Source organism: Pteronotus mesoamericanus, unplaced genomic scaffold (assembly GCF_021234165.1).
Source record: "Pteronotus mesoamericanus isolate MK-2021 breed Mesoamerican mustached bat unplaced genomic scaffold, CSHL_Meso_final scaffold_174, whole genome shotgun sequence".
In the NCBI taxonomy this organism is placed as follows: Eukaryota; Metazoa; Chordata; class Mammalia; order Chiroptera; family Mormoopidae; genus Pteronotus; species Pteronotus mesoamericanus.
In genome coordinates this window covers 23346551-23366254 of record NW_026555309.1, presented here as the reverse complement: position 1 = coordinate 23366254, position 19704 = coordinate 23346551, and the positions used below count along the sequence as shown (strand labels likewise).

At 37.5% G+C, this 19704-nt stretch overlaps 1 protein-coding gene across 3 annotated transcripts in view; it reads right to left on the bottom strand.

Annotated features, from left to right (window-relative positions):
• The window catches only part of ZFPM2 (zinc finger protein, FOG family member 2), a 445662-nt gene that overhangs the window by 158728 nt on the left and 267230 nt on the right, over nt 1-19704 (bottom strand). For 2 of the 3 annotated variants that reach the window (XM_054590382.1, XM_054590383.1), the window contains one exon: nt 730-841. The exons of the other annotated variant lie outside the window; for it this stretch is intronic. In XM_054590382.1, the coding sequence (XP_054446357.1) occupies nt 730-841 (112 nt within the window). The remainder of the gene's footprint in view (nt 1-729; nt 842-19704) is intronic. 3 annotated transcript variants of the gene reach the window in all.

The window sequence follows — 19704 nt, the reverse complement described above, 5'->3', positions numbered from 1 at the left end:
CTGGAAAAGTACAGAGCTTGGGTCCGTAACTTGAATACGGAGAAAAGTGCCCATATCCACACCACACACGAGGAGGGGGCTGTTTTGGAGAGTCAGCCCCATGATAGGCCATCAGAGCTGCAGCTCCTTTGTAGCCAGGGTGTAGCTGTATGACGCAGTCTAGGTTGATGTCACACTGAGCAAATCAAAGGCAAAACTCTGCAAGCCATCGCTTCCTCTTTCCCGTTTGCCTCCTGCCCTTCAGAAATCGCCATGGGGAAGAATTCCACCTTTGCAATGGTTTCATTTTAAGCTATGCCCCCCTCCCCATCCTGAGTGATTTCAAGAAACTGGCTGGAACGTAGTGCCCCCCACCCCCCGGGGCAAACACCTTGACACAAACTGCTAAATTTCACAAAGCATTTACTTTTTCATAGATAATGCCTAAAAGAGGAATCTGGGATTTCATCAAACTGGCCATCACTATACACTAACAGCAAGGAAGGGACCCATCGAGCCACTCAAATATGTAGAGTTTAGGAAAATGCGTATGGTGCTAAGTGATTAATGGCAGAACATTTTTTGTTTTATGTTGTAAAAAAACAGTAGGCTTTGCTGCAGGTGCAGGTAAGAGATTCATAAGAGAAAAAGGAAGAGACAATGAAATTCGACCCTGCACCCCCATTCCAGCTCCTCTGATGTTGTTTAGCAAGGCTCAGCTTTCAATAGTTCCAAAGATTTTTGCATTACCTTTGCTGTACACAATGCAGTTGTTTTTGTTGTCTTCCACTCCTTGCCAAGTCACATCCAGTAGCCACTTGGGACCAGCAGTCAGCACCATTGGGACCTGAGCCTTTGTCTTCTGCAGAAAAAATGATAACAAACAGATGCCATTTGCTTTCGTTGATTAAAAACTTGAATAATAGCTGTACTAATCATTTTATTTTTACAAACAACTAAATCTCCTGAACCATAATCCAAGTCCTTATTCCCCTGTTTCGCGATATCTTTTTAAGACGAGAGAGAAGCTGTAAAGCTTTACTGCTTTCACTAATCTGAATGGTAGAATTATTATCAAGGATTTTTTCCCCCTAAATGATACTGGATCAGATCTCCAAGATTAAACAGATCTCTAGTGGCTCTGAATTATAAAGAGAATGCAGATGACTTTCATTGCAAGGAGTGTTTAGAAGTGAACTTTAGACACATTGTACTTTACTATCAACAGGATCTCACTATTTCCTGAAACAGACAGGAAAGAATTTAAAGAATCAGGATCCATTTCAAAGCTCTATCCTGAGCAACATTTATATTAGAGTAGGAATTTATGCTGAATGAATAAAGAAATTTACTCAACCCTCTTTGCTAAGTGTGGATATGTAGTCTCTGACTATAACTGAAGTGATAATGTTAACGATCCACCATACATTGTTTCCAGAAAGACTACAAAAGAGGAATTGGGACTAAATTCAAATGCAGAGCAAGTAAAGCCTCATATCCTTCGATCTGAGAAGCAGAGAAGCAGAGACAAGTGATGCAGTTCTGACAAAAGGTTTTCAGTGTACGTTTTAAATATAAGGTTTTAAAGGTTCATCATTTTAGGATGATTGGCACCCGAATTACTTCCCTAACTATGTTGATAAATTTGTGAGGCAGGAAATTAACTGGAGGGGAAGCAAGGAAGCCTAGCAAGAATCTTGCTTCTGGATGAGTCACAGTGAACGGGCATTCAGGCATTTATCATTCACCAGCCCATGTTCTGTATATCAAATATCATAAAACCACAACACAGAGTACAATACGAGGGTCTCAAGGTAATTTTTGAACTACATTTTCACCTAGATATCATCCTGCCAAAGAGATCTCAGCCCAGTCTGGGACTTTCCCGCATGTTATATGCTATCACAAATTTCCCAAATTGGCATTAACAAGTATTCACTTGAGGAGCTCCATGTCATCTGGCTGTTTCAAATCTCTGAGGAATCTGGAAAACCCATTTCACCCGCCAAATGACAACAATGATAACGCACGAGACATGGGTCTATTGTTAACTGCAAAGCCATACTAAAAACTATGCAAAAAAATGAACGCTAAGCCATTTCTTGAAGTATCGATTGTATTATAAGGGGTAAAACTATCATAAAATATACAATGGAAAAATTAACCATGATGGGTAAATTTAAAAAGAAGCCTGAAAAAAATAATTCAATATTAAAAAAGAAGAGGTGCTAAACTGATTTTTCATATTCATACTTTGGTTCATTTTAAAGTCTTAATTTTTCAAATAGGTATCTTTATATTTGGCAAGCAAAACCATGAAGAAGAGTTACCTGAAAGCCCTATAGGAAAGAAGCAATTTTATATTATAATTTTTTAACAATCCAGGCAAAAATGTTATCAAGTTGTCCCTATTACTACCAGTCTGAGTGACCATTTTTATTTATTGCCATTTTCAAAAGAGAATTTAGAACAAGCAAGCTTTTCAATCTGAAATGTGAGTAACCCATATCCAATTAAATAATTAGTCTTAATTTTGCATATTTCAGCCCCTTTCACTACCAGAGAAACAGTTAAGTCCACAGATCAGGGTCAGCAGCTCTCCAAATGGCAAGCAGAACGAGTCACAGGACGGAGCCCACCAGTTATAAACCTGTGCAGGATGGATTTAGTGGTCTTATTGATAACATCTGCTTCTTATTTTCAAGAACAGACCTCAACAGCAGGCACCTGTCCCCTTTCCTACTGTATTCTGTTATTTCATGGGAAAGACCTGCGTTTTAAATTATTTAATCTTCATACTCCACAGTTCATAATGCCACATGGATTTCTACACAGTAAATCATCTTGTGCAATTTTCAATAGATATTATGAAAAATAGATATCGATGGCTTAAATTCTTTAGGGAACCTTTTTGTATAGAGTAAATCAATGGATCTTCCATTCATTTCACAAACAAACCAATCAATCCAGTCCTGTGCTTGGTGCTAGAAATATGAACAGGCATTTTTTTTTTTGGTGAAGGAAACAGATATGTTTAAAAAAAAGTTTGATATAAGGCAAAAAGTAGCATGGTAGGGAGTGTAACAAAATGAGTAAATTGTTTGCGGGTCAATGAAGGGCAAGAGAAAAACTCCCGCCCTGTGGTTTCTGTAAGGATTTCATAGAGGAGACTTTCAGGCAGGATCTTAAAGGATATACAGGAAGAATATACAATTGCTGGTAATAGCATGGCCATAGTCTGAATAGTATATACAAGAGTCATGTGTACAGAAAACAGTGAGTAGTTCTGGGACTCTTTGGTTTAAGTTCTTATAGAGTCTTCAGAGCTCCTCTTGGTATATAGAAAGCACTAGGTCGTATTAGCTGTCATCATTGTAATCAATATTATTATCATTATTGATAAGAGGAAGAGAAGGTTATAAACAGATCTCGAAGGACCTCTTCGTATCAGGCAAAACCTTTTGTGCTGAAATTGCTAAGCATAATAAAGCCAGTAAAGACAGTTTAAGCAATAAGAATAAGGGTCCTATTATTTCATATATATTTTCAGATAAAGAAATTGCAACTCACTTCCTGTCAAGATGGCAGCTTAGGCAGACATGGTTCACCTCCTCCCACAACCACATCAAATTTATAACGTTCATTCAGAACGATCAGAAATTCAGTTGAATGGAAGTCTGACAACTACAGAATTAAAGAAACCACATCCACCCAGACTGGGAGGAGAGGTGCAGATGCAGAATGGGCTGGTCCCACATTCACGAGTGGTGGACAGAAATTTGAGAGGGAGACCTCATGGGCAACGAGTCCCAGATCCACACTAGGCCCCCCAGGCCAGGGTTTCAGTGCCAGGAAGATAAGTCCCCATAACTTCTGGCTGCAAAAACAGTGGGGATTGAGTTGGTGGAAGAAATTGCTGAAGCCCCAAGCATTTCCTCTTAAAGAACCCACACACAGACTCACCTTTTCAGACTCACTCCCTCTGAACACCAGCATGGGCATAGCAGCTTGAAAGGCACTAGTGGCATACAGGAAGGAACTGAAGTACAGACATCAAGCAAGCAGAGGCCACTGTCCTTTTTCTGAACCCTCTCCGCATATAGCCGGCAAGCTGGTGCCAAATGAGACTCCAACAACCTGTCTAACAATGTTTGCCCTGCCTTGGAGATAACACAGGGACTCCACTCCACCCAACTTACTGGCCAACCCAAGCTGCTTTTCCATATGAATGGCTGGTCCTAGTTCATGCTTCACAATTTCCTAAATCCTCTCAAACAAGTAACAGCTAGTCTCAGTGAGCCCCATGCCTGGCACTAGTAGCAGCCAGCCTAGATTCACAGCTTGGCTTTGCCTAGGAATCTCCAAGCCCAGCACAAGTAAGACCAATTTCAGATTGCATTATAGCTCATGTAGGGTGGCCCAGGGCAAAACACAGGTGGGGACTGACCTTGCCATGCATCACCTGGGAAACCCCAGAGCTGCACACCCAGTGGGCAGCTACAGACCATATGAGAGCGCCACCGTCCTGTGGCTGTGCAGCTGATCCTACACAGAAGGCAGAGGGTGGTTGTTAGTGATCACAGCCAGCCCTTGCAGCTGACTGGCCTGGGTAATTCCCTCCAATTGATCTGCCAGCAGAAACCAAGGCTCAATTACAAGAAGAGGTGTACTCTGCCCAAACAAAGGGCACACCTTGAGTACCAAGCTTGGGTGATAGGGGAGGCTGTGCCACTGGACCCTGCAGGACACCTACTACAACAGGCCATACTACCAAGACACGGAGTCAAAGCAGCTGACCTGATACATAGAAACAAACACAGGTAGCCTGCCAAAATGAGGAGACAAAGAAACATGGCCCAAATGAAAGAACAGATCAAAACTCCAGAAAAGAGCTAAACAAAATGGAGATAAACAATCTATCAGATGCAGAGTTCAAAACACTGGTAATATGCATGCTCAAGGAACTTAGTGAGGACCTCAGCAGCATAAAAAAGGATCCAGTCAGAAACAAAGGATACACTAATTGAAATAAAGAACAATCTATAGGGAAACAACAGTAGAGTGGATGAAGCTGAGAATAAAATCAATGATTTGGAATATAAGGAAGCAAGAAACAACCAATCAGAACAAGAAGAACAGAAAAGAAAAAGAATGCAAAAATATGAGGATAGTATAAGCAGCCTCTGGGATAACTAACTTCAAGAGGTCCAGCATTTGCCTCATAGGGGTGCCAGAAGGAGAAGAGAAAGAGCAAGAAATTAGAAATCTATTTGAAAGAATAATGAAAGAAAACTTCCCTAATTTGGTGAAGGAAATAGATATACAAGTCCAGGAAGCACAGAGAATTCCAAACAAGATGGATGCAATAAGGTCCACCCCAAGACACATCATAATTAAAATGCCAACAGTTAAAGATAAAGAGAGAATCTTAAAAGCAGCAAAAGAAAAGCAGTTAGGTACCTACAGGGGAATTCCCATAAGACTGTCAACTGATTTTTCAAAAGAAGCTTTGCAGGCTAGAAGGGACTGGCAAGAAATATTCAGACTCATGAAGAGCAGGGACCTACATCCAAGATTGCTCTGCCCAGCAAAGATATTATTTAGAATCAAAGGGCAGATAAAGAGCTTCCTGGGGCAGCGGGGAGCAGGGTGGGGGTGGACTAAAGGAGTTCATCGTCACCAAACCATTATTATATGAAATGTTAAAGGGATTTATTTAAGAAAAGGATGATCAAAACTATGAACAATAAAGTGGCAATAAATACATATCTATCAACAATAGAATCTAAAATCAAACTGAGCCAACAAAAAGAACAGAGACAGAATCATGGATACAAAGAGCATTTTGATGGTTGCTAGATGGGGGGTAGTGTGGGGGTTGGGTGAAGAGGTGAGGGGATTAAGAAGTACAGACAGGTAGTCACAGAATAGCCATGGGGATGTAAAGTACAGTGTAGGAAATGGAGCAGCCAAAGAACTTATATGCATGACCCGTGGACACGAACAATGGTGGGGGAACTGCGTGAGGGAGTGGGGGATGCTATGTAAAGGGGAGAAAAGAGGGGAAAATGAGGACAACTGTAATAGCATAATCAGTAAAATATAATTTAAAAAAAGAAAAGAAAAAAACCCTTATGGAAAAAGAAAAAAATTGCAAGTCAAGGATTAAATAAATTTTTTGGTAAAATAGCTTGTAGAAGGCGAAGTTCATATTTATATTTAGCTCTGTTTCAAGCTACTACTTCTAAGGTTACCAGCCATCAGGTTTTCCTAGGATTAAAGGATTTCCCAAGATGTTGGACTTTCAGTGCTGAAGCTGGAAGATCCTTAGCAAACTGGGATGAGTTGTTCACTTCTACTTCTACTATTAATACTATTAAAATAATATTAGTTGTTTACATTTATTGAGTACTTGCTAAATGTTGGGTATTATGTACTTCCCCAGAATCTTCTTTTTTGATTTTTCAACTCCAGGGGTTTGGCATAAACATTTTCCCCACTTTGCACATGAGCAAATTAAGATTTAAAGCAGTTAATTTTGTGGCACAAACAAAAATCTTTAATTAATATTTTTCCTTAATGATAAGTTAGGCGTAATACCTTTTAAAACTTTGAAAGCATTTATTTTGCTTGTGTGGTGGTAGAATATGACTTACTAAGAAACTAAATTGAAGAGAAAACAATTTCTTTTAATCCAAATCAATAAAGCAAAAGCAAAAATGTACCAAAGATTTGCTGAAAGCTATATCCAAGCTGTAAAGTATATAAGTAGATAAAAAATCTCAAGGGGCCAGTTATTACAGTTTTGAGGAGGTAAGTCAATTTCTTTCTGAAGAAGTCAACTTTTGTAGAGATTGACGGCCTTCAAAGAAGATTATGGAGTGTGAGAAGGAAGGAGTTAGTCAGGATTATATGAAATCTACACTCCAGCAAAATCCATGAATAGAAAATAACAATAATATCCACATTGATCATTAGGTTCACTTTCCCATGCCTCTCTCTATCATAAGGATTCATATAAGGGTTAAGGGTGGAAGCAACTTTACATTCAATGATTTTAATTATCCCAATTTCACAAAGGAGAAAGTAAGTCCAGGAACTTTATCTAGCATTGTACAGAGAATACAGGTGGCACATGATGTTGGGAAGACAGCAAATATAAAAGGTATGGTAGGCAGAAAACTCATCCCCAAAGATGTCCATGCCCTAGTCCCCTGAAACCTGTGAATATATTACCTTACCTGGAAAAAGGGATTGTAAAGATATGATTAAGGTTTAGGAACATGAACTGGTGAGGTGACCCTGGATTATCTGGAAAGAGTCAATCTAAACACATAAATCCTTAAGTATTAATAGAAGAGAAAGGCAACAGTAGATCAAAGAGATTCGACATGAAAAGGATTCCACCTGCCTTTGCTGCATTTGAAGATGGCATGCTGAGGCCTCCAACGAAGGAATGTAGTGGCCTAGAAAATGGGTGGGACCTCACTTACAGGGAGCAAAGAAATAGGGACTTCGGTTCTGCACATGCAAGGGACCGAATTCTGCCAATAACCTGAACGAGCAGAAAATGAATCCTCCCCAGAACCTCCAGAAAGGAACACATTCTGACAAACTGATCTAAGTCTAGAGAGACTCATATTAAACTTCTGATCTACAGACCTTTAATGTGTAAATTTGTGTGGTTTTAAGCCACTAAGTGTGTGGTAATTTGTTTTGACCAAATAGAAAACTGATACAAAAGGCATTCAGAATTCCAGTTTTTATTTTTTAAATGACAACTTTTTCATCGAATGTGCTCGAAAGTATAAAACAACTTTCTTTTAGTTGTAATAACACCAAATCTACATTGTCATTCTAAAATCATTAGATATGTTTAATGTTCTTGCCTTAAAGTATAAGAAACAACACAGTGGTGACTAATAATTCCTTCTTCCATAATTGGGAATTTAAAACACTTCATGATTAATCATCGACCTTATAGTTGAGGTAGAGCGTAAAGAACATTAATGTGCTTGGAGTCAGATGACATAGGTTTTGAACTTCAGAACACACATCTGAGAAATGGGGAAAATAATATCCATCCCAAAGCTTGTTATGTATAAAGCAACTGGCACGGTGTACAGTATGCTATAGATGCACATCAAACTTTTGCTGAAGACCTACATAAATAAATTAAAAATGTGCAAAAAGCATGTATTGAATCCCTACTATTTCTCAGGCACTCCTAATGTTTGTAGTAATTAGCATAGAAGTCAAGGCAAAAACCATTATCCAATTTAAAAAATTGTGTATTAATTTTTTTAGAGAAAGGAAGGGAGTGAAAGAGGGGTAAATGTTAATTTGCTGTTCCACTTAGTTGTGCATTCATTGGTTGCTTCCAGTATGTGTCCTGACCAGAGATTTAACCCACATCCTTGGCATATCAGAACAACACTCTGAATAACTGAGCAATGTGGCCTGGGCAAAGTCATTATACAATTTAAATGTGGTGGTAGTCATTAGTGCTGTTGATCATTTATTTACAACTCTCCACATTCCAGGTCTCTCTTAAAGTTAGGTATGGTCATATGACTTCGCTTGACCAATGAAACTGAATAAGGACTGACCCATGTCATTTCTACACTGAAACTGTAAGAACCAGCGGACCACCATGATGCCTTGTCTTTGCTGATTTGATCTTGTAAGGAAGAAGCTCTGGTAACCACAGTGATCATGGAGCATGAGAAAGAAACTTGTTTATGTGAAAAGCTGTTGTGATATTTGTGTTGCTTGCCTTACTCTCACTTATACAAAGGTTTTCATCATTTTTTTGTTTGTATTGAAATAGCCCATGGGTTTTTGCAGGTTCACGTTTGCACTTTATCTATATCTAGGCAGTCTCTTTCAGTAATAAGTCAATTGAAGGTACATAACAGGAGCCCTGAATTTCGGTGAAGCTGGAATGTTTTAAAAAGAAAAAGAAATAGTGTGTACTTTTGAGGCTCCACATTGTAAGTTTAAAAAAACCTGCACTCCTGGACATTCTTTGAACCCACAGTTTCATGCTTAGACAGTCTACAACTAGACAAACTTGACAAGGACAAAATGGGTCAAAAGTGTCATTTCTTAGGAATAATTAGAATCATCTAATGTGGATAAAAGAGGTCAGACTAGCATCCACTTCTCACTAACCTTTGGAGTTACTGGACCGACAAAGGAGGTAGCTTTCAATAAATGTTTATACTGGAGCCAAAAGGTTAATGGAGATAAAAGTAGACAGCCCAAAGGTAAAGAATGGAGGATAATTCTAACCCAAGAAACGGATGACATAATGTGGTCTTTGGGATTCCAAACTTTGTTGGAAATATTTGTTGAAGATTTCCAAAATGAGGCTTAGGAAGAGTTAGAAGTCTTAGGAGAATCTGACCCATGAGAAGAGCCTGCCACTACAGCATTTTAAAAGAATGAAATGTGTCATTTAATGGAAAAATTGGCCTCTGTTGACTTGAGTTCAGGAAATAGAACAAAATCGCATTAGAGAATCTCAGACCGATGCTGTGAGATGTGGCTGGATGTGCTGAAAATGCTCCTGGTGTATTGTTTCCTTGAGTGAGTCACAGGTGGGATGCACTGTGGGCTGTTTCGCAAAATTCATAGCTGTTTTAACAATTTGGAGCTGTTTCTCTTCTCTCAGCTCTAAAAACATATTCGAAAGTAGGCATAAAAAGTTTTCCAAAACTCTGAAGACATTAGACTTATATAGTTAGAACCAGAAAAACTTCCAATCTCCCTCAGATGCATTACTCACATCTATTAAAAAAAAAAAATGGTAGTGTATGTGACTCCACCATGCACTACCGCAGGGGAAATTTTATACAGAAAAAGTTTCAGTTAATGCATCTAAGGAGTGCTCCACACAGGAAATAAATTCAAATTCAATCCGACAGTCCTGAAAACATTGATCCCTCTCCCCTGAACTGTGTGCAGTCTCCAGTGACAGTGAACCTGGACTTAAAAATTCCCTTCCCCAATGGCCTATCCTAAGGGGCCATAACAACTTAAAACCTTTGACGACCTGGAGTTGAAAGAAATATCAAGTAATAACTCAAGGCCCAGCATAACTGTATTTCCAGTAATTATGGGTATAGCATATAGTCCCCATATTACTGATTTGAGTAGAATGTTAAAACATTTAGTATAACGATTTTGACCTAATAGAACTGGGTCTTTTAGTAAATATCCTTTAAAAAGCTATACAGGACACCATGTGAATGTTTGAGCTTGATGCTGCTGAGGTTAGTAATTTTTTTCCTTTCAGAAAATACAGTATTACTTTACATAAACACCCTATTCCATGTGGTCCTGTGGGATTAGCATGATTTGTGTAATGATACAAAAACAGGTGCTCAGCAGTAACAGCTAAATATTCTCCATGACTAATTAATGCCAGACATCGTTCAGGCGTGACCAGGTAAGTCATGTGCGTCCACTAAAATCATGTGCCTCCATTTAAAAATAGAATATAATGGGATGTCCCTTGAGTGAGGGCCTCAGTCTTCTATTTGTTTATTGTGCTTAACAGCATGGGTTGGGGGTGGGGGGAGAAAGAGAATGGATGAATTACAACCAGATTTGAACAGGTCAATTTAAGAACTCCCAAACTCATACCAAGTATTTCATCTACAATTTCTGCTTTAAAAAGCAAGGAAACTCAACTTAATAAAAGATTATCAAATTGGTATGGCTTGAAAAAAAATCGATGTGCTAGACACACATTTTCAAACTCAAGTTCAAAAAAATTTAAGAATACTTTTAAATTAGAATATGTGTGAAAGTTCTAAATCACAAAGACATCAGAAATGTGATACAACAAGAACCACTACACGATACCATTAGGCACACAATGGATTTATGAATGAAAATCCAGGAAGGTTTCATTAGATACTGTTTCTCTTGAGCACAGGTCTTGAAAATTTCCTTTAAGGACAGCACCAGAGGGAAATTCCAGAGAGCTTCTGCTTACATACGTCTTCAAGTTCACTGTGGTATGTGGGATCTCAAACATGGTAAGAGGCTTTTCAAAAACAAAAGGAGTGTGAAATAAAATGATAGAATTCTTGGCTACTATGTCCATACTCCTTATGTCAAAGACAGTTTTATCTCTATGAAGCAAAAAATTAAATAATCATTATCTCTGAGGTATATTTGCTTTTAGGTCTCAAAATCGTTGAAACACATTATCTTAACATGCGTCACTGCTTAAATATAGGAATTTCAGTATTAGAAATAATGATCTTTTAGGGAAGGGAACACAAACAGTTCGATATATATATGTCGTTAAAATAATCTCTTCCAAAGCAAAAGAATCACTTTGTGATATTTAGAAAAATAATATAAAATTATCATTCAAGAGTACTCACCCTAAAGACACAGATAGTTCACTTCCAAATGGGAAGAATCTCGAACTGAATAATAAACATCTAACTTATCCAGATATTTATTATACTTTCATTTTCAAAAAAAGAGAATAGACTCATTTCTCTTTCCCTTTTGCCAACTTCACTCCCACAGTCTCATCTGTTCTCCACATACATTTGGCGCCAAAGAGGAACTACTCCCTCCAAGCTGGCAACCGTCAAGTTCAACCTTTTATTTTATACAGCTCTGAAAGTCACAGAGTGTTTAAGGAGTGTTGTTTTGCTCCTGGCAGAATATCTGGGCTTGCATGTAGTGCAATGTGCAAAAGAGTGTCAGTGCCGAAACCTTGGGAAGGGAGAGGCAAACTGCCCCCCTTACATAAGGCTGTCACAGAAACTGGGGGCAGGGTTCAGGGATCCTAAAAGCCAGCCATGGTCCCAGCTGTGTGACCTGGAGCCAACCACTTAACCTCTCAAGGTCTCATCTTCTTTCTCTGTAAGATGATCTCATATGTCCTTACAGCTTAACCATAATATCATTATAAGACTTTCTACCATAGAATTTTCATCAAACCTAAACTCAACTCCTGAGTGCAGAGAAGATATACTGTATATGAAAATTCAACACACTGGGTTTATGCTTACTGAAGGACATGCTACTATTTTTATTGGTGAAACAGTAAATAAAGCTATTCTAATTTACTTTACTTTGGTATTTTAAAACCAAAGGAAACGGTGTGATGAAAATACAAATGTCAGTATGAAGAATTATAGACAGTGTGTAATAAATATAAGTACACATTTAACACTCAATGGTCTATTTACATATAAAAAATAATGGTGAATTCTATTCAGCAGTCTTCTTTTGATATGTACCCCAAAGGTATTCTGGGGAAGAGAGTAAAAGCTCAATCTTGTACGGGGTCATCCTCAGATACTGAGATGTGCCTGTCCCTCATGAATCAATCCATTGCAATTTGTAATGAATCCTTCATCTACCTTTTAGACTGTCTCCTTACTATCATCATTTCATTCTTAATGTCAATTCCACCTCTCCCAAAGGCAATCCTGATATTAATAATATAGTAATTTCAAAAGCCAAGTATAAAAGCTTATTCCCTTTTAATTATGTTGTTTTTGTGATTTGTACCCTTATGTACCATTCATTATTAAGAACTCACCTAGCCCTGGCTGGTGGGGTTCAGTGGATGGAGTGCCGGCCTGCGAACCAAAGGGTCTCTGGTTCGGTTCCCAGTCTGGGGCACATGTCTGAGTTGTGGGTCAGGTCCCTAGTAGGGAGCGCGCAAGAGGTAACCACACATTGTTTCTCTTCCTTTTTCCCTCCTTTCTCCTAGATAGTAGGTACTGTAATAAATATAGCAAATTTTTGGAAGGCAGATTTTTATGAGAGACAAGTTATGGAAAGTTGGGAGCAAAAAACTGAAAGATTGGCATACTACTTGATAGAAGTGTGAAGGTGCTACAGCGTAGTCAAACAAAGTTTATCTAATCTGTGAGACATTTAAGAACAAGAATATTGCAAACACTTAAATGAAGTATTCAGAGTGAGACTCTGGCCATGAGGATTGGTTTCAGTATTTCCTCCCAAATCGTCAGATGTAGAAGGACTACACTAATTCTGCACTTTCAGGGAATAAAAGTCAGGAGCCCAGTTCACTGGGTGCTGGCTCTGCCCACCAGAGGCATGCTGCCCTGCCTTTCATGGGGGAAACAATGAGAAGAGGACACCAACCAAGGACACGCATTCACCTCTACATGCTCCCCGTGAAGGGACGGATGTTCCTTCAGTGTACCTATGGGCCTGGGGCAACTAAAGGGATATGCTATGAAGTCAAAACTAAATGAGCTAAACCTTTATTAATACTGCTCCTGGAAAAATTTCTCAAACTATACTCTTTAAAAAAGGAATAAAAATATGAATAAAGCATCCATGGGTATGTTGGAAAAGATATTTAACTAATGTTAACATGACAAACTGACATATGTATTAAAACTTAATGGTTGGGTGCAAAGACCATGGGTTAAATTCTACATTTAGTCTCATGTGAATAATATTAAAGCTTGGAACAAGTTGTTTTGCATTGTCCAGATGTGATTTTTGCTATATAAATAATGTAACCTCATGTGTAAAATCATTCCAATTAGTAATAACTATTCATCATTATTTTTGGATTTCTTTTTATCATTTCTAATTTAAGAATTTCATTTAGGCTTTTTTGCTTTTAAAATATTCACTTCATACTTTACTAGAAATTGTTCATTCTACAAATATTCATTAAATATCTACTACATAGAAAACTCTGAGAAAGTGAAAGATGATATATTTCCTCTAGATGCTCACAATGCATTGATAACAAAAGCATCTAAATGATATACAGATTATTTAAATCAATATTAATAATTAATCTCATATTTTAAGTATATCTCTGATACATTTGAAAATCACAATGCCTAGTTGGTGGTCCACAACCAAACGAAAGCACAGCAATAGATAAGAAATAGTTAACAGCCTCTTCTTATGAGATCTTTGTGGCAATTTGGGATTACCCCTTAATTTTAAAATTAAAAACATTGAGACTTTCTCCAATTGGATTGAAAGTACATAAAATATAGCTTATATTTTAATAATTATACCTAAAACCTAATTGTAAAATCTTTTATATACACATTTGGAAAGCCATTCACTTTTACTTCTATCAAATATCAGTTTGATATTGAACATATATTTCAAAAATTGAAATACTCTGGGAAATGTAGCCAGGATGAGTTATGTATATACTATTCTGAGTGTATACTCATTAACTCACTTAATATGATTTATTAATAGTCAAGAGATGGTTTAAAAACTTGTACTTTGGTTCCAAGCTGACTGAGTTAGAGTCATGTTTCCACCACTTGGTAATTGTGTGACCTGGGACAAGTTACTTTACTACTGTGCCCCAATTTCTTTACTTCTAAAAGTACAATAAAGTACCTATGCCACAAAATTATTTTGAGGATTAATGAATTAATGTATATAATGGGCTTAAAGCAGTACCAAGTATGTTATTCTTTGCAAATGTTTGGCTTCTGTTTCTAACACTCCTAGAAAAAATATGTTTCTATTATTCACAGTGAAAGAAGAATTTTGGCTGGGCAGAAAAGTACCACATTTCCCTCATATATAATTGAGAACATTTTGTTAAACACTGACTATGTGCTAAAATGCTAGGTGCTACATTACTTTTAAAATTAATTTTCACAATTCTGTGAGAAATATATCGTAATGTCCACTTCGTGTAAGTAAAAACAGAGACCCTGAAATGTTAAACAACTTGTGCAAATTCACATTGCCAGAAACTAAAGTCTTTCCATGGTGTTAAAGCACTAACAATCTTCTTAGGAATTGTGTTACATATCAATTCTTCGCGTTCATGAAAACTAGCTGAAATGATCTTCCATGAGTCAGTGGTTAGCAGTCACTGTTTTACATTATGCATGATTCTTAGCTGCATGTTGTATAGCTAATTGCATGGTGCCTCATTAATAATCTTCAGGGTTTTTTGAGCTGTGAAATTTATAGCTTTTAGTGAATTATTTCTCACATTGCACAATTTGGGGTCTTAAAAATCTAGTTGAGATACTAAATACCAATGTCAGACATCTAGTAGTTTTAAGGGTAATAGAACTGAATGAATATAGTCCAGTTAGTAACATAAAAATATTGAAAAGCAGGCATTGCTTTTCAATATTTTTGTTTTTATGACTATAGGTATTTGTATACCTGTAAAAATAATTACAGCTTACCACAGATAAAAAGTAGCCTACATAAATGTTTCCAGTCATAAGCAGAATTCATGATGAGATCCAAGATGCCTTTAGGCTGTTTCACTCAATTCAGCACTGATTACATAAGAACAAATGAAAAAATGGATTTTCTTGGTGTTTAACTAGTCAGTAGATAGAGTAGAGCCTCGTCAGAGTACTTCTCGGTAAGGCATCAGTGTACACTCTGGGCTGCAAGGCGGTCTATCCAGGCCTTCCTGCCTGACTACTCAATTCCACTCTTCAGAACCCCTGGATGCACCCCCTTAATGAAGCTAACCTGCAATGTATAGTCTTGGCTCACTGAAGGAGGATTCTCCACTTAAGAAATACCTCAGTCGAAGTTTAGTTAACATGTTCCTCAGTTTAAATTGAGTTGCTCTCAGGTAGACTGGACCAAGCAGCTTCACCTACCAGCAGGTCAAGGTCAAACTGAGAAGTGAAAACAAAGCTTCAGTTTTTAAAAAGCACTGGGTGAAAATAATGCAGAGGTGAAAAAAAAGGTAGTATTTTTACAAAGAATTATTTTGCAATTACAGTTTAAATTCAATATTATTTTTGTATTAGTTTCAGGTGTACAGCACAGTGGTTAAACAATCACATACTTCACAAAGTGGTTCCCCCTGATACTTCAGGAACGCACCTGGCACCAGACATATACTATTAATATACTATTATTGAATATATTCCCTGTGTTGTACATACTTTACAGCCCTATGACTATTTTGTGACTAAAAAGGAAGCTCTTTTGACTCAATGGGCCTGAAACTGGAGTTCAAATGTTATTTATGTCATACAATATTTTTCCCCAATGCGATGAGTATGATGAGGAACAGAGGCAGAAACCTCAGTTCATATACTATGGACTTAACAGGGAGGTAGTGACTACAGCGGCAAAAGCGTGGGCTCTAGAGTCAGAGTGCTTAAAGGTAAGTCCCGCCTTTGCTCTTCCCTTACGGTGCGACTGTGCTCAAGCAGCTCCACTTCTCTGTGCATCAGTTTCCTTATCTGTAAAATGGGAATAATAATACCTCATGGGGCTATTGCAACGATGAAATTACTTAACACTTATACAAATCACTTAGACCGATACCTGACAAATACTGTGTTCTTTGGTAATTATTATGTATATTGACTTGGAGAAATGGGTTGGGGGGGGAGATTTAAGAAATAGTTAAATAGCTATGGAAAGTCTTTTGCCTGTTTAATTTATTCTATCCAGACATCAACAGAGGGAACAATGAAGCATAATATAAATGTGTTAGAGATTTTATTACTTTGATCAGTCTTTTTACTTTTTATCAACTTAGCAGATTGGCCACTGGGGAGGCAGCCTCACCACTATTCGCACAGTGAAATAATTTGAATGGTAACTTAATGTCAGTTGAATAAAATCTTATCTAGCATGATGAAGAGTTCTACTTATTGGTTATAAAATAATTTCTTCTGTCTAAATTACTCCAAATTGGTACCTATAGTTTTTACTACAAGATCTAAATGTTTGTTTGTAGGACAACTGGGAGATAGTTTGAAAAGTCTCTAGACATTGAACTTCTAATTATGCTATTCCCCTACCTTGGGTTCTAAATTGGGAATTCCTGAGCTAGTCCAAATACTTTAGAATATGAAAAGTTTTCTTTACCACATGCTGGAACAAAGCCTTAAATTTAAATATCATACTCTTAAATACTTCTTTAAATTTTTAAACATGCCTCATATGTCAGTTGCAACCAAACAAAAACAAACACAAAGCAGTATCTCCCATGATTACAAGAGACATGACCTTTCCCTTAATATTCAATAGTTCCTTTTTCATGCTAGTATGCTACTTCCATGTATTTTTGAAAATGACCTGATAATTCACTAAACTTAAATTTGGTTCAAAGTTTGTCATTAAATGGTTGGATTACCTTTCTCGAAATGCCTCACTCCCTCAGCCACTTCCTTCATTTATAAAAAACCAGGACTCCAGGATTTGCCAGGCACCTTTTGGCTCTCTCTGGGCCATTAAATACTCTAAATACAAGAAACTCTTGAAACGGACTTGTCTTGTGTTGCTCAGCTTTTTAAAATCTGTGCTCCCCTTTTTTGGTGTTAAAAACAACTTCATGGTGTCCTTTACTATTTAGAAATTTAAACAAGCAATAACTATATTACAGAAATGAGACAGTGGTGCTCCGCCCCTAGGAAGAAAGTCTTTGAAAAAATACACATACTTCCATGTGTACCCCTTGACGGGGCTCTGCTCTGCTACATCTGAGAATCACAAGACAGAGTCCGTAATTCACATTAAAGTGGATTTTCCCTAAGTCAGCTCTGCAGGAAGGAAATGCTAAACTACAAACTGAAATGGAGTTTGCTCTTTCCCTTGACTTATGCAGAACAGAATGCCTTAATTTACTGCTCTGTGTTCTGTATCTTTTGAGTCTGTGCCCCCTTAGATAAGGCAATAGCTCGAACATATATTTTCAGGTTATGCTGTTACAGACTGATCCAAGTTCCAGTTTCTAATCATCAAGACTCTGAGGTTTGTGTGTGTGTGTGTTTTTTAATGTTACTGAATGAGATTTGTTAATATTCTTCACAGTGTTGCAGAAAGCATCTTGTCTACCATAGTCACTCAATCAATACTTTGCCATTGCTGATATGGGTACACATATAAAATACCTAAACCAACTTCCTTTTTGGCCAAAAATTACACTGTTGTGCAACATATAGAAGAAAGTTTGGTAGCTTTGCACTAGACGGGTTTAAACTACACTAAAATAAGTGCAATGATACAGCCAGTTGGTAGTAAAATCTCAAGCATGGGAAATAATGCTGTATCTTCATTTATTACGTATATAATTCTAAATGTGGATTATAAGTAAAATGGATAATTTAACCCCCCCCCCTCACTTGATTACTGTCACTAGACTAAACATATGCAACAAAAGCAAATTATCGTGTAGTTTTCCTGTCTTCAAAGCAAAGATCTGGGGGGAAGGAGAAAGGGCAGGGAGTGAGATGAGTGATAAAAGCGAAGGGTTCAGCAGTGGGACTGGTGCAGATAGAGTCCACGTTCCAATAAGACTCAACAAACAGCTCTGATCGGAATCTAAGGGACGGAAGCAGCCTGTAGCTTGGAGATTAGCTGCTTCGCACTATTTCTGAGTTAAGCCAGCACAAGTAACATCATGAATGCATAATTATAATTATGCATTAGAGTATGCATGATCTTAAAATCGGTAAACAAAGGAAAGGCATCAGAATTTCGTAGTGATTTTAGGTATTACTGTTAGAGAGGACGAACTGTGACTATGATTTTATGGAGGGGTGACTCGTTCTGAAACTTTCTCACATGAAACCTGCAAACTTGAGGAAATAACTAATGAACCGGCATTGCTTTAAAAGTCCCTTTTAGGAAATTCCACATGAATAAGTTCAATCAAAGAAATGCAATAGAGTATTTCAAAACATATGAGGCAAACACTCAGGAATGTTCACATTTAAAGTAGGCAGTTTGAGAGATAGAAGTAAGAATAAGGTAACATCTTAGACCTCTTATATCATCTAATAAAATGATGCATGTCCCTAGAATTGTTTAAAAAAATACAATATGTGATTGGCTAATTTAAAAAAAAACAGGTAAAAAAACTAAAAGATATGTTGAAGATAATTACTGGCAAGTGGGGACTTTGTTTTTCAAACTACTCTAGTCCAAAAATCTACCCACAAGTAAGCCTAACTTGAATATGTCCAGTTGCGGTATTTTCTTTCAGTTTTCCAAAATGAAGATGGAACTCCAGTTGCGGAGTGACATCTCTTCAACCTTGAAAGGCAGTTATGTCACATATTAGCCTATGTTTTGGACAAAATGATTGGATATTCTTTTCTCACGGTACTATTTTTACTGTTCTGCCCTGGAATTTGGCCAAGATCTGTGCATTCCTCTTACCAGAGCCTTAAACTTAATAACCAAAGCTTAACAATGGTGTCAGTAAACATGAAAGCTGATCAGTCCTGTGGGAACTTGGTCCATACACAGGATCTGAAGCTAAGGATGCTCTGGAGAGGGCTTCTTCTTCAACAACACAAAAAGCTGTCAAAAGCGACCTGGGAACTTCTTTATTTTTTTGCCCCTCCTTCTTACCAAAATTCAGAGAAATTGTTGAACAGTCTTTTTCAAAGTTGTTTTTCATTTATTTTTTCCTAGCTTCATGTTTATTATTTTCTTCACTTAAATTTTTTTTATTAAATCATTTTTATTGGTATTCTATCATAGTTGTCCCAATTTCCCCCCCTCTGCCTTCCTTTGCCCATCCCACTCCCTGCTCCCACAGTCAATTCCCACACTGGTGTCCATGTCTGGGGGTCATTGGCACATGTTCTTTATCTACCAGGGGTGTCCAACCTGTGGCCCACGGGCCACATTCAGCTAAGGATGGCTGTGAATGCAGCACAACACAAAATCGTAAATTTATTTAAAACATTATGAGATTTTTTTGTGATTACTTGTCTC